General features: G+C 44.2%; 1 protein-coding gene across 4 annotated transcripts; it reads left to right on the top strand.

The window, feature by feature from the left end:
• The first annotated feature begins 3650 nt into the window (after positions 1-3650).
• Positions 3651-17562, top strand: LOC310747177 (uncharacterized protein). Of its 4 annotated transcripts, none has more exons than XR_014540888.1 (3): positions 3651-3727; positions 10555-10648; positions 17123-17562. XR_014540888.1 is itself a non-coding variant. In XM_083581535.1 (3 exons), the coding sequence occupies exons 1-3, from the start codon at positions 3694-3696 to the stop codon at positions 17455-17457; spliced, it is 447 nt and encodes a 148-aa protein (XP_083437661.1). In that variant the 5' UTR covers positions 3657-3693; the 3' UTR covers positions 17458-17562. The 4 variants fall into 4 exon arrangements, 3 of the variants coding, with proteins under 3 accessions (XP_083437661.1, XP_083437659.1, XP_083437660.1); XM_083581535.1 differs by lacking the exon at positions 10555-10648 and adding an exon at positions 15812-15889 and having other exon boundaries at positions 3657-3727; XM_083581533.1 differs by lacking the exons at positions 3651-3727; positions 10555-10648 and adding exons at positions 14037-14281; positions 15812-16051.

Below are 17562 nucleotides of genomic sequence, written 5' to 3'. Positions count from 1 at the left end.
GATATGAAAAATGCTATTTAAAACACTATAAAAATATAGCTGTCAATGTAATTTACCACTGATGATGGATCACTGCTTTGCAGCATCCTCCGGTGTCACATTTTATGATGCATTTTTAATGTTATAATTGACCATTGTAGCTGTCCATAGTCTTTAAATGAGGATTATACATGAAGTGTTCCAAAGGACCACTGGGCAATAGATGGTAGGTGGAAGTACAATCTTACAGTACAAAACTGTTAGCCATCAGTATTACTTAATGGCAAAGCATTACATAGCATAGTAGCACTAATATTCTGCATTTCACCAGACATCTTGCCTAATGGAGAATTCTGTGAGACTTTGCAAACTGCACCCGGCGCTTTGAAAATGTTGGTGCAATAATAATGCATTCAAGGACAATCCTAGGCACAAAAAGCTGGCATAACTAAAGCCCAGTAAATTAAGCTGGTGTAAAGTTAAACCAAATCCAGACCCAACCAGCTACCACTTCCTTGACTTCTTCCTTACAAGTGCAGAGTGTGGCCCTGCTGGTCAGCTTCCTCCTCTTCCATCTTCTGCTGGACTAGTTTTAACCAGCCATGTCATTTATTTAAAACATTTTATAGCTGCCCCCTCCCTTGAAGGAATTCTGGGAACTGCTGTTTGTGGAGCAAAGCAGGTGGAAAAAGCCATTGCCTGATTAACATTTTTGCAGACGATGGCACTGGCAGACCAGGAGATGGGGACAGGCAGAACAAGCCACTTCCAAGTCCCGAGACTTTCCCTTTGGTCTCTGGGTCCTCCATGCAGTTGGAACACCCAGCTCCGGAGATGGCAGCAAGGAGGCCCAGAACAGAACAGTGATAGAGACCACCGCCAGGGTGTGAGCCACCTGGAGGTCCACAGGAAGGTCCAGCAGGGAGTCGTAGACCTTGCACTGCATCTGGCTGGTGCTCTTGTAGACACAGTTTATTCACAACCCCTCGCTCCTACCAACGTGTGTGTGTGTTGTGCCATCAACCCCCCCCCCATCTCAATGACAGGTCAGCGCCCATGGAGATGAGGAGCCAAGTGACTCTTAAAGTGGACATGGGCCAAATAGCAGCTACGCTAAAAGTGAAAGGTAGCTGCACGCCCATTGCCCCTTTAAGAGCAGCTTAAATCGGGACATCTCAGGGCAAAGGAAAAATCTGATTGTTTCCATGACAGTCCCAGAAAATTTGAGGCAATTGAGGTATATGTATATTGGCAGTAAACCTTGGGGTTTACTGCCAAAATCTTTTTTACAAATGAGCTTAGTCACAAGGTGTCAATGAAGGAAGGATCCTCACATAAGGCAGCGGAGGTGGAAGGTCGGAGTGTTCCTTCTCCATTTTGCTAATTCTGCATCTTGTCTGCTAAAGTTTGAGGAACAGGATTATGTATTTTGTGTTCTCACGTTGTACTTTTTACTTTCCAAATTATTTCAAATCCTACCAAATTTATTATTTCAAATTATTTTCAAAATTATTTCAAATCCTACCTTTAATTTAATACAAATTCTTAAAATCAGGTTTCCTGCTCCTGTTGCAATCATAAGTTGATCATTTCCTCCCATATCTGCATCATTTCTTTTTAAGTGTCCAGTTGTCATCCGTCACTCTCCGTTACATTATTCTTGCAGCTGACCACATGTTTCCTGAGCTAAAACTCTATGATTCTATGAAAATAAAATATGCATGGGAAAGAGGGTCAGACAGAAGGAAAATCACAGAGGTGTTGAGAGGAACAGATGACAGACAAAAGCAAATAACCTGTGGCATTTATTCATTTGTTGATTTTTAACCTATGGCATTTATTCATTTGTTGATTTTTAAATCATTTCTAAGCTGCTTTATGGGACACAGGTGGCGCTGTGGGTTAAACCACAGAGCCTAGGACTTGCTGATCAGAAGGTCGGCGGTTCGAATCCCTGCGACGGGGTGAGCTCCCGTTGCTCGGTCCCAGCTCCTGCCAACCTAGCAGTTCAAAAACACATCAAAGTGCAAGTAGATAAATACTGTATTTTTCACTCTATAACACGCACCTGACCATAACACGCACATCGTTTTTAGAGGAGGAAAACAAGGGGGAAAAAATCTGAATGAAACAGTGGATGTATGATTTTTGTGGTTCATGCTGTGGCCACAGACATGTGATCTGATGGTGAATTTGGGGTGACCGAATGCAAAGATCCTGAGGATCCATGTGGATCCATGCTTTGTAACCACGTTTTTGCACCATTGCAGCCCCAGGCAACAGTGGGAGCGTGATTTTTTTGGTGCAGGCTGTAGCCATGGACATGTAATGTCATCTGATGGTGAATTTGGGGTGACCCAATGCAAAGATCCTGAGGATCCATGTGGATCCGTGCTTTATAACCACGTTTTAAGTGGGGAGGGAAGGAAAAACACAGAATGGACAAGGAGCACGAGAGGGGTGTGCAGAGAAGCAGCTGGCTAAGAATGCAGGAGAGGGATTTAATGGGAGGGAGGAAAGGAAGGCAAAAGTCCCACCCACCCACCCAAGCCAGCCCTCTCTCTCTCTCTTTCTCTCTCCCACCTGCATGTTTTCCAGCTGCCTGCGAGTCCCTAAAATGCTTCCCTGGATGCAGCAGCACCGGAGCACGGAGAGGAATTAGAAGGACACAATCCTTTCCTTTCCCCTCTGCTTGCCTGGAGGGGAGGGGATTTCTCTGCTCTTTGTTCCATTTGAGCAAACAGCAACTGAAACAGAAGAGGGTGGGCAGTAAGACCCTGAGGCAGAATGCAGGAAAGCAACAGCTTCCTCTCTTCAGGTGTCCCTCCTCCCTGACGCGTGAAATGATTTTTGCCTGATTTTTGCCCCTGCACTCGGGCCAGTCGGCTCCAGGGACCACACATTCGCTCAATAACACGCACAGACATTTCCCCTTAACTTTTTAGGAGAAAAAATCTGCATGTTATAGAGAGAAAAGTACGGTAGGTACCGCTACAGCGGGAAGGTAAACAGCATTTCCGTGCGCTGCTCTGGTTCGCCAGAAGCAGCTTAGTCACGCTGGCCACATGACCCAGAAGCTGTACGCCAGCTCCCTCGGCCAGTAAAGCGAGATGAGCACCGCAACCCCAGTCAGTCATGACTGGACCTAATGGTCAGGGGTACCTTTACCTTTACTAAGCTGCTTTATATTTAAAAAAATCTTAAACAGTGTACTGTAAAGCAGTATCAGGAAAACCATGAAAAGAGTAACATGGTCATTCAAAAACTAAGAATTACATCTATCTATTTATTTGTCTGTCTGTCTGTCTATTTGAATATTTATGTTCCTTTAGATGCAATAGTGGTGTGCACTGTAGCTGGCTTTTACCCTGAAGATACGAGGTTTGAGTGGCTGACAGGTGGCTGAAATTAATGGTTGGATTTTAAATTCATTTCAGTGAGTCTACTCTGAGTAGGACTAGCATTGGAGGCAACCATATATATATATATATATATATATATATATATATATATATATGTTTGTGTAATATAAATTTGCATAGCAGAAGGGGGTGGATAAGATCAGAAAGGAGCCAAAATGGCAAAAATGGCTCCCCTAATTAGTCTTTCCAGGGTAAGAAACGGTTTTTTAAAAGGCAGGAAAGAGTTAAGAGGGGAGAAGTGGACAATATTGCAATATTGGCGTGCACTCTCTCTGGCTCTGTCCCCGAAGGCATGATGATTATGTGGCAGGCAGATGGCCAATCAGGTAACACCTCCGGCATCATAAGTGCACGCATTGGTAGCACAGCATATCTCAGCGTTCAACAACTAGTCGTTTCGCAGGTGGGAGGGGCCAAAGAGAGAAAGGACAAAGTTAAGCCACGCAGGCAAATCCTGAAGTTGGGTTACAAAGAAAAAGGGTGGAGAGCTTCCTTGTTCTCTGGCTCTCGGCAAGCAACCTTGGGTGGGTCTCCCTAACCGGTGGCCTCCGCTTCCTCTACATGGGCGATTTGGTGGCTGGGGGAGGACACACACGCCTGCATGGTCTAAGGACGGTGAGAGGCACCCATTGCTTAAGGCAGTGGTTCTCAACCAGTGTGCCGTAGCACCCAGAGGTGCCTTGAATTGTGGTCAGGGGTGCCGCGGGCAACACTGGCCTCTGCCCCTCTTTCCTTCCCCCCCCCCCATGATGTCCTCTCACATTTCTGACTCTCAAAGGCTTGCACAGCTGTTTGTTGCAACCCTAATACAAGCTCCACAGGGGAAGGGTGCCTCTGTGGCTGGCCATTGGGTGCTGGTTGCCAGGAAGTGAGGTGGCCTTGAAGTAAGCAAGCAAGCAGGCGAGGAGCCAAGCCAGCCAGTCTGCCAGCCATTTTATTGTGCTTGCTGTATTCAATGCCTGCCTGGAAGCTGAGTGCCCAGTCCTGAAGGGGAGCCTTTTTTCCATGCAGGCCCAGCAGGGCCCACTGCTGCCATTGCTGCTCCCTGGGTAAGATGCTTCACCAGTCTCCGTTGGGCCACCAAGTCTGGGGACATCTTCTTCCCAGGCCCCCGTGGGGCTGTGTGAGGAGGCATCTCTCTTTAGGGCAGGAAGGGGGCAGCTCTGAGACCAGGAGCGGCAGCACCGGCTACCCGGAGTTCTCCCAAGGAGAGGAGATAGGAGAGGAGACTGAGAGAACCCTCCACAAGGGAGGGTGTGTGAAAAAGGGTGAGAAGCTGCCAGCTCTGCAGGCAAGGGTGACATAAATGGGCTTCTGAGCCCCACAGGGGTGCCGCAGAAAGAATGTAGTTGGTCAAGGGAGCCATGGACTCAAAAAAGTTGAAAACCTCTGGCTTAAAGAGAAGGCTCAAAGAAGGAGAGGGTGGATGTGTAGGGAAAGGGCGTGAGACACAGTGTCTCTTCATCAGTGGGGAGCAAACCCTGGCCCGTTCTGGCCCTTTATGTCTCTTCTCTTCTGCTTCCTTTAGCCAGCAACGGTGTGTAAAAAGTAAACAAATGCTCATGTATTAATGCATTAATGGGATTTTTTGTGTGAAGGGCTTGGAGAACAGGTTGAGGTTTTTAATTGCCGGTGAACCTGGTGTACTTGCGAGACGTGTACCCTTTTCTTGCACATGCAAGTCTTGTGACCAGTGTCTGACGATCATTGTGACTTGGCATCTGGCAGACAATCAGATGATCCTTGGACTGTTCATTGCCTTTTGCTCTGCTGCATGCTAACTCTGCTAGATTGGAATCAAATATTAATAAAGAAATATTTGTTTTGGAACCAAGGGATCTTTCCCTTGGGAATGACTATCCCAATCTTCTTTAGAGGACAAGATGCAGAATTAGCAAAACAGAGAAGGAACACTCTTACACCTCTGCTGTCTTGTGACTAGACTCATTAGTGAGAAAGGAATAACATACACGTCAACTGTTCTGAATTTTCTGAGGCTGCCTTGAAAGCAATTAAATACAAAAAACATGGCATGTATGCATAAGCAAAAGCAAAATAACAAAATGTACACGGAAAGGCTGATTTGAAAATTTAATTTATGGGAATGTCAGTGTATGTATTCAGCATCAAATGTTATTGAGTAAAAGATAGATGGAGTAGCTAGCCTATAGCATGTCTTTCCAACATAAGTTGTATCAAAAATACTCCAAAAACTACTATTGCCACAATTAGATCACTTGAAATGATAAATAATTGTTGCTCACCAATCTTATTATCAAACAAGCGTCACTGAAAAAATATTTTCTGGTGCCCAGATGTTAATATGAAATTCTATTGTTTCATAGTTATACCAGAACACAAAGTCTGTTGGTTACACCTGAAACGCACCTTAAAGGTATGCTGTTACCATTCATACTGGAAATGTTGCCAAATACTGCTTAGCTAAATGTTATGATACAAATGCCCATAAAAGGGGTTAAGCTGATTAAACAACCTTTAAATATAAGAACTCAGGTCAAGATGTGAATTTAGACCTGAAGGAATCATGGTTTTTGTTATGTACTGAGTTGAATAGGATCCAAACTGCAGCAGTCTGATTGGTCCTAGAACAATAGGATCCAAAAGGCAGCAGTCTGATTGGTCCTAGAACAATAGGATTCAGAATGCAGCAGTCTGATTGGTCCTAGAACAATGCAGCAGTATGATTGGTTGGCAGGAACCACCCAATCATGCTCCAGATAGAAGTGAATCCACAACCTGATTGGCTTACAGTAGAATTCCGGAATTAGCCAATCATGTGCAGCCCATTGTGTAAATAATGTATATAAAGCAGATACCTTGAGGGGACTTTCATTCATTCCTCCTCACCACTATGAGCTGAATAAAGAGCATGAAATCACTTGGCGACTCTGAGTATATTTCAGTTTTTGAACGGTACTTTTATATATAAGGTTCCCTTGGTCGTAATCTATGTTCAATATTTACAATACAACTTTTATTGTATTGATGGAATTGATTATTTATTTGAGCAGGGTCTCGTGGTTTTAAAAATGTTTACAGATCGTATATTGAACAGACAGCAATATTTTGTCTGTGCTTGGCTTTTGTCAGGTCTGCAGGCATGCATGGAAGCTTCTGATAAGAATTAATGAGCCTCCGACAGGTTTATAGTCCATTTATTAACACACAGGGAGTGGCATTGAGCCAACTTCTCTCAAGACATCAGTTGCTCTGTCTGAATCTCCTGCCCTTCCGCAGCAGGAAGCGCCAGTTCCCCATCATCCTGCCCCTGTACTTCCGTTGCTCCTTAACCCTTTCCTGCCTCCTAATCTGAGGGGAAGGAGCAGCACCACCGCTGCTCTCAAAGGCAGAGCCTTCCAGACGCTCCCTCCTTCCTGGTTACCTAGCAAAGTTATTAGAGGCTGTCTATTTCTCTCAACCTCCAACTGTGATATTTCTGAATCTGCTATTCTCCCTGTTACTGGGAATCTTGAAGGAAGGGGCCCCCAGTTCTTCTCTTCCTCCTCTGTTAAAGGCTGCTCTGTCTGAGACTGTCTTTCTTCCTGGTCAGAGTCAGACCAGTCTCTGGCATCCAATGCTGGCCAGCCCCTGACAGCTTTACAGCAATACACTGATGAAGGAAGTATTTGGAAACGGGTGTTTCATGCTAGCTACTCCATGTTTTTGCTCATTAGCATTTGTTGCTGAACACGCTACTATTCACATAAAATGAATTTTCAAGTCAGACTTTTTGTGCATGTTTTGTTTTGTTTTCGTTTTTTGCTTTATGGAAGCAATTAACCCATCACGGATTGTTCCTTAAGCTAGTCTTAAGCTTGCAGCTACCTTTCACTTTTTAGCATAGCTGCAATTTAGCCCAAGTCCCTTTGAAGAGCCACTTGGCTCCCCATCTTCCCTGGGCGCTAACTTGACATTGAGATTGGGAAGGGGGCTTGATCTCATGATGCACACAAGATGGTAAGAGGGTGTCACTGGCCATACACTGAAAGATTGTCATTAACCTACCCTGCATGAGGGGATATGGGTTGGGCTGCCTGCATACACATGTGTCTTGCGGGGCACCCCCATATCCCATTTACAATGAGGAGCCCCACCCTGGTCTTCTGTAGAGATTTGAAATGTCAGAGAATCTAACAGATAACAATCAGCACTCCTGCCAAACTGCAAGCCTCCATGATTCTCTGGGGTGAAACCATGACATTTAAACCTTTGCAGGGATTGTAACCTGGATATAAAAGGGAGAGGAGTTAGAGTTATTGAGGAGGCTTACAGATTCATTTTTAAAGCAGTTTTTCTACCACTAGTGGTAAATGTGAATGTTACAAGACAGGGGCTCCTCTACTCCTTGGGGAACATGTGTCATTGAGAGGAGCAATATTTCCTGACCCGAAAGCAGAATGCAGGTAGATTCTGGGAAAGCCTCATGTAGTTTCAGATAATATGATCAACGAGTTGGGATAAAGTTTGGGGACGTCTTGCTGCTGTGAAGCTGGTGTGAAAAATAAAGAAAGGAGGCACGTCCTTCGGAATAACCCAGCCATGCTGAATACATCAGTTCCTTAAAGCATGGTGCTGATATGGCCCAGGTGGAGTTCCCACCAGCTCCTGCACTTTGAATTGGCCAATGAGAGGCCTGCTCAGCTGAGAGGGTATGCCTCGCTGCTGAAAGGCCATTGGCTGCCCACCTGCCAGGGCAGAACAGAGCCTGTTCAGTCTTCTGCTGCACTGGTTTTAAGTAAGACAGGCCCAAAGAAACCAGTCTCCTTTCAAAATCCTTGAACGTTAAAGAAGAAAGTGGTGGTGCCGGCTGCAGAGAGAACCAATTCCTTGCAAGTGCAGAACGTACCTTACGTAGCACTGGTAAATGTGCCAGTTCCACATATAGGGATGTTGTACATGAATAAGGGGCTCAGACAAACATTAGCCAATCAGTGCTCCCTCATCACAAGGCAGCAGAGAATTAAGGTCACAATCTTCCTTCTCCATTTTGCTAATTCTGCATCTTGTCCTCTAAAGAAGATAAGGGAAGAAGATTATATATTTTGTGTTCTCATGTTGTACTTTGATGTTCTGAACTGCCTGTGATCTGCTAATGAAGGGTGCTAAACAAATTAAATAATAACCATAGGCAAAATTCCCCATAGCTATTAGGATTTCCCACAAATCCCAATTACACTCAAGTTTCTGGAAAGACTTTCTGAGAGCCTCACAGAATAGCCTCTTCTTGGATTGTCTGGGTGGAGCTACTGATGGCCAACTTTTCTGCTTATTTGCCAGCAGTAAACGGGATAGTCATTCCAAAGGGACAGATCCCATGGTTCCAAAACAAATACCCTTTTATTAAGATTTGTAAGTGCCTGTTTCTGTGTGCTGAGATCTTTGTAGGTTTAGGGGACAGAAGAGACATTCTTCTGATGGGGCAAAGAAGTCAGGGCTCTCACAAACTATGTAGCTGAAATTATTTAGCTGAGATTCCTGCATTACAGGGGGAGGTTCTATCAAGGAGGTTTTTTTACACAGGGAGCGCAGCAATCATCAAGCCTTGACAGAGGAACCGGTACACTCCTTCTACCAGGGATGGTCGTCTTCTTCCACCGAGCGTGCAGCTTAGGGAGGGACGCACATGAAACAGGGGGACACCTGCCTAGCCAGCCAGGTCAGCCAGATCAGCCCTGGCGATCAATGGGGTGACAGATGTCTCAGTCGATTCACCCTCACATCCGTCTTGAGACGTCTCCTGGGGCTCCCAAGTTCAATCATGTATGAGACAATGTGTGCAGAACTAGGTATACACACGATGGAATATTGGTTGTGGGCTACCACTATAAAATACTGGTTGCATTTCCATTTTGTTGGCAACCTTACATAGGAAATCTTATATAGGAAAATCAGATCTATTGGTATTCAAATCAGATCTTCAAACCCTTGTATAATTTGAGTGAGCAATATATTTATTGCAATAATCAAAACAGATTAAGGTACATTGGAGGGGAAACAACATCAAGTCAGGTGTAAATAAAATTTGCTCCCCCAAGATAACAGGGTCACATATCTCAAAATTAATAATTTCCCCCGAGATAACAGGGTCACATATCTCAAAATTAATAATTTCCCCCGAGATAACAGGGTCACATATCTCAAAATTAATAATTTCTGTCCAACTCAGGACCTTTATCTTAGCCCGGCTGAATGTTTTTCCTTCAGCTTTTGTCAAGGGCAGATTTTTAAACATCCCCAGAAATGATAGACATTGTGGATGTTCTTTGAATGTGCCAGACACTGTAGAACATATCCTTTTCTACTATCCATTTTACAACCTGCTACGCAAACTCATGCTACCCACCCTTTTTTGTGTAGTCTACCATCACGGCACAATGAAAATATCCGATTCTATCTGTCTGACATTAACCCGGAATTAACTGCAAGGGGGGGCTGAGGTTTTGTTAATAGTATCTCTTGGAGTGCTAAATGGCACTATTTAGCGGAAAGAAATCCCAATGAAATTCCTCATCATTATATATCTTACATGGCTGTTTATTTCTATATATTTTAAATGTTTTAGGATGCCCTATATTTGTAATGCCTAGAAAAGTTTTGATGACGTAAGCATTACAGGGGGTTGGACTAGATGAGCATTGGGGTCCCTTCCAATTCTAGAATTCTATGATTCCACGAAAGAGAATATGCATGGGAAAGAGGGTCAGAGAAAAGAAAAATCACAGGGGTGTAGAGAAGAACAAATGGCAAACAAGAGCAAGACTGGAAGGACTGAGATGAAAAGCAGAGGTTTTAACCTACGGCATTTATTCATTTGCTGATTTTTAAATCATTTCTAAGCTGCTTAAATCTTAAACAGTGCACTAAGCAACATAAAAACTGTAAAGCAGTATCAGAAAAACCATAAAAACAGTAGTATAAAGTCATTAAAAAAGCAGGAATTTCATCTGTCTGTCTGTTTGTCTATTTTGTTCCCTTAGGTGAAATATTCGTGTGCACTGTCGCTGGCTCTGTCCCCGAAGGCATGATGATTATGTGGCAGGCAGGTGGCCAATCAGTGAACACCTCCGGCATCATAAGTGCAAGCATTGGTAGCACAGCATACTTCAGTGCTGAAGAACTACCCGTTTCGCAGGTGAACACAAGAACTTTCGCAGATGAATTTCAGCTGAAGTTCGCCTGTCGAGCATCCCTCCCTGGGTCCCAAACAAATGTCAATGAACCTTAAGGTAAAAACTCTCAAAACAGCTTAATGTACATCACAGGGGTTCTGTAATGATAATATAGAGAGGCGTAGTAGTGTGTATGCTAACTTCAGCTCTTTGGAGAAACAGTGGGATACAAATCAATACTAGATGAAGCATATCCTACTGTATCTATCCCATCTGGAGGCAAGTTTCTGGTGAATAGGGCATGGGCCACCTGTCACTATTTAGATTAGCAAATGGAATGTCCTGTATTCTTCTTATTCTGCCATAGTACGATAGAAAGCTTAGGCCATTCATATATAATATTAAAAGGGTAGTTTCAAAATGCCGCCATTGAACGTGTTGATTTCTGTTCCTTCCTGGAGTGCAGTTCCTATGGGGATCTCTTAGCCACCTGCTACTTATTATTATAATGCTGCAAGGAACAGTGCAGAGTCATTATCAGATCTCGAAAAAGGAATGAACAGATTTGCTTTGGGGGTGGGGTTGAGGAAGAGCACTCAAATGGTAAAGGGCTAATCACTGGCCTCCTAGGATCATGGAAGCCCCTATAATTTGTTCCAACTGCCCAAAGCTCCAAAGACTTGCCAGAGGATACTAGAAAATGATCAACCAGTAAACCTGAAAATTGATATAAATACGCCCCCCCCCCCCGAGCAATGTACACCTGAGAGTAGGTGAAAAGGCGGGCAGGGCTCCGTCTCTTTCCTTTCATACGTTTCCCCTTTTATTCCACCTTACATCAACTAACCTTGCTAGCACTTAAGGCATGCATTGGTGTCTCAGTCAAAGACATAGCTGATGTATTTCTCTTAAGAGATGTGTTAGCAGAATTAGCCACCAACCTGTGTAGACTGTTAAGTCTGGTGGTTTCTGTTTCTGTACAGAGGAGATTCGCAATCTAGAGGGATGCTTTGCTGACTGGATGTTGTGGCTTCTGATAGCTCTACCTTTGTTGCTTCCCATGGGGTACAAAGTAGATACTCTGGAATGTCCCAGAAACGATCCCCACCCTGTTCCACATGAGGGGTTCCAGCCAGGAGCTCTCTTCATTGGTAGAATTGCTTCTCAGTTAGTTTACCATTCTCATGAAGTTTCATTCAGTGAACATCCTTCTCAGAGCCAGCTTGATGTTCCAGAGTAAGAAATTGCTTCGGTTGCTCTGCATCTTTTGTAGCTGCTCAGATCACAAATATATTTTTTCTGTAAATGACAGAATGTTAAGAGAGAAAGTCTGTGTGTGTGTGTGTGTGTGTGTGTGTGTCTCCGTCCGTGTGTGTCTGTAGGTTTGGCAAATACCCACCCCCCAATAGACTCTATTAGAAATTACCAACATTGTGATATGATAGCAGGAAACATACTCATTATACAAAGGGATGAACAAATTCTACCTCTATATGCAGAATGGTGACAAAATTCTACCAGCACATCCTTGCTTTGGCATTTGCTGTGAACGAAATCAATGAGAATCTGAAGTTACTACCCAATGTCACACTTGGATTCCATATCTATGACAGCTACTACGATGCAAGGATGACTTATCGTATCACTTTGGATGTGCTCTTCAAAACAGATAAATTTGTTCCCAACTACCAGTGTGACAGACACAAAAAGCTCATGGCTACATTGGCAGACTTGGCTCTGATACCTCTAATCAGATTTTCCTACTCAGGGCCACACGCACAGTGACTTCAGCTGAAGGCACTTTTAACTCCTTAAAGCTACTGAGTATTGACCGCCCCACCTGCGGTCTTCTGTAGAGATTTGAAATGTCAGAGAATCTAACAGATAACAATCAGCACTCCTGCCAAACTGCAAGCCCCCATGATTCCCCGGGGAGAAACCATGACATTTAAACCTTTGCAGGGATTGTAACCTGGATATAAAAGAGAGAGGAGTTAGAGTTACTGAGGAGGCTTACAGATTCATTTTTAAAGCAGTTTTTCTACCACTACTGATGAATGTGAATGTTACAAGACAGGGGCTCCTCTACTCCTTGGGGAACATGTGTCATTGAGAGGAGCAATATTTCCTGACCAGAAAGCAGAATTCTGCTAAAGATTCTGGGAAAGCCTCGTGTAGTTTCAGATAATATGATCAACGAGTTGGGATAAAGTTTGGGGACGTCTTGCTGCTGTGAAGCTGGTGTGAAAAATAAAGAAAGGAGGCACGTCCTTCGGAATAACCCTGCCATGCTGAATACATTGGTTGCTTAAAGCATGGTGCTGATATGGCCCAGGTGGAGTTCCCGTCAGCTCCTGCACTTTGAATTGGCCAATGAGAGGCCTGCTCAGGTGAGAGGGGATGCCTCGCAGCTGAAAGACCATTGGCTGCCCACCTGCCAGGGCAGAACAGAGCAAGTTCAGTCTTCTGCTGCACTGGTTTTAAGTAAGACAGGCCCAAAGAAACCACTCTCCTTTCAAAATCCTTGAACGTTAAACAAGAAAGTGGTGGTGCCAGCTGCTGAGAGAACCAATTCCTTGCAAGTGCAGAACGTGCCTTACATATCACTGGTAAAAGTGCCAGTTCCACATACAGTGGTACCTCGGGTTACATACGCTTCAGGTTACAGACTCCACTAACCCAGAAATAGTGCTTCAGGTTAAGAACTTTGCTTCAGGTTGAGAAAAGAAATCGTGCTCCGGAAGCACGGCAGCAGCAGGAGGCCCCATTAGAGGGGATGCCTCGCAGCTGAAAGACCATTGGCTGCCCACCTGCCAGGGCAGAACAGAGCAAGTTCAGTCTTCTGCTGCACTGGTTTTAAGTAAGACAGGCCCAAAGAAACCAGTCTCCTTTCAAAATCCTTGAACGTTAAACAAGAAAGTGGTGGTGCCGGCTGCTGAGAGAACCAATTCCTTGCAAGTGCAGAACGTGCCTTACATATCACTGGTAAAAGTGCCAGTTCCACATACAGTGGTACCTCGGGTTATATACGCTTCAGGTTACAGACTCCACTAACCCAGAAATAGTGCTTCAGGTTGAGAAAAGAAATCGTGCTCCGGAAGCACGGCAGCAGCAGGAGGTCCCATTAGCTAAAGTGGTGCTTCAGGTTAAGAACAGTTTCCAGTTAAGTACGGACCTCTGGAACGAATTAAGTACTTAACCCGAGGTATGACTGTATAGGGATGTTGTACAAGAATAAGGGGTTCAGACAAACATTAGCCAATCAGTGCTCCCTCTTCACAAGGCAGCAGAGAATTAAGGTCACAATCTTCCTTCTCCATTTTGCGAATTCTGCATCTTGTCCTCTAAAGAAGATAAGGGAAGAAGATTATATATTTTGTGTTCTCAGGTTGTACTTTGATGTTCTGAACTGCCTGTGATCTGCTAATGAAGGGTGCTAAACAAATTAAATAATAACCATAGGCAAAATTCCCCATAGCGATTAGGATTTCCCACAAATCCCAATTACACTCAAGTTTCTGGAAGGACTTTCTGAGAGCCTCACAGAATAGCCTCTTCTTGGATTGTCTGGGTGGAGCTACTGATGGGAAACATATTTCACCAAAGTCTCCCAGGATGCTATATAAGCAGGCCTGGTGGACCACATGCCATTCACACTGAATCCTAAAATGTGGGCCAAGATCTTCTTACCATTTGTGGGACTCCTTTGCGGGGCCAGCCTGCCACTGACTTCTTCCCAGGCTAATACACGTGAGTTTGCTTCTCTTTCCTTACTCTTGGCAGCCTTCTCAGGCATGTACCTGAAATCTGGGCATCTGGAACCACCCCTAGAAACAGAGCAATAACAACCCTTGGATTCTCTTACGCCAACTTTTCTGCTTATTTGTCAGCAGTAAACGGGATAGTCATTCCAAAGGGACAGATCCCATGGTTCCAAAACAAATACCCTTTTATTAAGATTTGTAAGTGCCTGTTTCTGTGTGCTGAGATCTTTGTAGGTTTAGGGGACAGAAGAGACATTCTTCTGATAGGGGCAAAGAAGTCAGGGCTCTCACAAACTATGTAGCTGAAATTATTTAGCTGAGATTCCTGCATTACAGAGGGAGGTTCCATCTATACAGGGAGCGCAGCTATCATCAAGCCTTGACAGAAGAACCGGTACACTCCTTCTACCAGGGATGGTCGTCTTCTTCCACCGAGCGTGCAGCTTAGGGAGGGACGCACATGAAACAGAGGGACACCTGCCTAGCCAGCCAGGTCAGTCAGATCACCCCTGGCGATCAATGGGGTGACAGATGTCTCAGTCGGATCACCCTCACATCCATCTTGAGACGTCTCCTGGTTGCACCCAAGTTCAATCATGTATGAGACAATGTGTGCAGAACTAGGTATACACACGATGGAATATTGGGTGTGGGCTAGCACTATAAAATACTGGTTGCATTTCCATTTTGTTGCCAACCTTTGAGTCTACTCTCTGACCTACTTAAGGACTCTGATAAATCCAGAAGTTCCAACTCTTACATAGGAAAATCAGATCTATTGGTATTGACTGGAACCCTTGTATTATTCGAGTGAGCAATATATTTGTTGCAATAGTCAAACCAGATTAAGGTACATTGGGGGAATAAACAACAAGTCAGGTGTAAATAAATTTGCTTCCCCGAGATAACAGGGTCACATATCTCAAAAATAATAATTTTCTCCAAAGCAGGACCTTTATCTTAGCTCAACTGAATGTTTTTCCTTCAGCTTTTATCAAGGTCAGATTTTTAAACATCCCCAGATAGATAGACATTGTGGATATTCTTTGAATGTGCCAGACACTGTAGAATATATCCTTTTCTACTGTCCATTTTACAACCTGCTACGCAAACGCATGCTACCCCCCCTTTTGGGGCACAAAAACTAAGCATTACAGGGGGTTCAACTAGATGAGCATTGGAGTCCCTTCCAATTCTAGAATTCTATGATTCCACGAAAAGAGTATATGCATGGGAAAGAGGGCCAGAGAGAAGGAAAATCACAGGGGTGTAGAGAAGAACAAATGGCAGACAAAAGCAAGACTGGAAGGATGGAGATGAAAAGCAGAGGTTTTAACCTATGGCATTTATACATTTGCTGATTTTTAAATCATTTCTAAGCTGCTTAAATCTTAAACAGTGCACTAAGCAACATAAAAACTGTAAAGCAATATCAGAAAAACCATAAAAACAGTAATATAAAGTTATTAAAATACCAGGAATTTGAACTGTCTGTCTGTCTATTTCGTTCCCTTAGGTGAAATATTCGTGTGCACTGTCGCTGGCTCTGTCCCCGAAGGCATGATGATTATGTGGCAGGCAGGTGGCCAATCAGGTAACACCTCCAACTTCATAAGTGCAAGCACTGGTAGCACAGCATACCTCAGCGCTGAAGTAATACCCGTTTCGCAGGTGAACAACAAAATTGAATTGGTTCTGACATTCATCTGTCGATTCTTCCTCCCTGAGTCCGAAACAAAAGTCAATGAACCTGAAGGTAAAAACTCTCGACATAGTTGGGACCTAGTTTTCCTTAGAAAAGCATGGTTTGGGAGGGGTATGATTGTTTCCAGATTGCTTAAGATCCTCTCAGGGACTGACCATTTCAAGACTGCTTCCTCCTTAATTCAGAAATTTATTTCTGCTTTCCATTATGGCCGGTTGAGATAAGACTTTCCCCACCAGTTGCCATGATATCAGTGCTAGTATTGGCATAAGACACAACTTGAAACTGCAATCAGTCTGGTAGAGGTCTGAACAGCACTTCTCCTCTTATCTCTGCAGAAAGGTTTTCACCGTTCTTGAACAATACTAAATGCATGTTTTTACCAGAAAGTAACAATGGGAGAAGGAAAGGAAAGAATGTGTACCCTGCAGGGGCCAAGGTGTCTCCCACAATAATTTCCACCCGCATTAAAAACCATTCCCACTCCCAGCCAAGGATCCTTCTAACCTTCATCTGCCTGTTGATAATGTTTACCCAGCATAGGATGACCTAGATGAACAGATGGTGCCCTTCCATTGGAGGCAGATTTTTATATCCTTGCCCTGGTGGCCAAGTCCACACATTTAAGGAGCTCCGTACCTAGTTAGCTGCTCCAGGAGCAACTGTGCAGAGATGGTATCATTGGATATGGGAAGTTTTTAGCTATCCTTGGTTTTCAAACCCAGCCTATACAGCAATACCTTCTCTGGGAAGGCTGGGATACTTTTTGTGCTGGGCGCTTTCTTTATATGTGTTGGGGAAAGGAGCTGTGTAAATATTCCTGGAATCTCCACTATCCCACCGTGTCCTCATCCAGCTCAAGGAAGCCCCATGTATGTGCCACACATCTTCCTACTCAGGTCCACACACACAAGAACTTCAGTTAAATCCCCTTTGCTCCTTAACGCTTTCATTAAGGATTTACACCTTCTATCTACAGATTAAAGATGTTTGTCAGAGAATCCAGCAGAAAATAATCAGCACTAAATGGTGTCATAAATGTTTTCCATCAAGTATGTCTAAACTTAATAGCTGTTGCCTCTCCCTTTCTCTCATACTTTCCCCACCCCAAAACTTAAAAAGACAAAAGGAACGGTCTCCATGAGAACCTCTATCGCGCCAACCATAAAGAAAGCAGCTTTCAGCGAGCACAGACAATCCTCACCGGCATGGTCATAGGGCCCAAGGCAAGTGAAGTTTCTGTCCAGTGGGTGAAGAATGCCCTCCTTGAAGGTCGCCATGTGAACCCCCGAGTCTTGAAGGGCAGAATCAAGGATTCCCTCTTGGCCATCAGCCAGGTGGTAATCCCCTACTCTGACTGGAACAACGGCACTTCGTACTCCTGTAGGTTTACCCGCACAGCAGGCACCGTGGAGCCCACCCCGAGGCCTGAGGAGAAATCCCAAGGTGAAAAGTGATGCAAACCCCTACCTCAGCATCGCAAGCTCTCCAGCCTATCCCAGATTAAATAATTTCCATGTATCCATGTTTGGCCTAAGGCTGAATAAAAGTGAGCAAACTCA

Source organism: Podarcis filfolensis, assembly GCF_964270895.1.
Source record: "Podarcis filfolensis genome assembly, chromosome: 13".
NCBI lineage: Eukaryota > Metazoa > Chordata > Lepidosauria > Squamata > Lacertidae > Podarcis > Podarcis filfolensis.
This window is presented reverse-complemented; position numbering and strand designations above follow the sequence as displayed.

Bases quoted from the DNA above. Each gene is read 5' to 3' on its own strand.
- LOC310747177 (XM_083581533.1), top strand. From the start codon at position 14,176: ATGCCATTCACACTGAATCCTAAAATGTGGGCCAAGATCTTCTTACCA. The intron at 14,282-15,811 runs GTGAGTTTGCTT...TCGTTCCCTTAG, and splicing joins TTCTTCCCAGGCTAATACAC to GTGAAATATTCGTGTGCACT. The intron at 16,052-17,122 runs GTAAAAACTCTC...AAACTTAAAAAG, and splicing joins AAAAGTCAATGAACCTGAAG to ACAAAAGGAACGGTCTCCAT.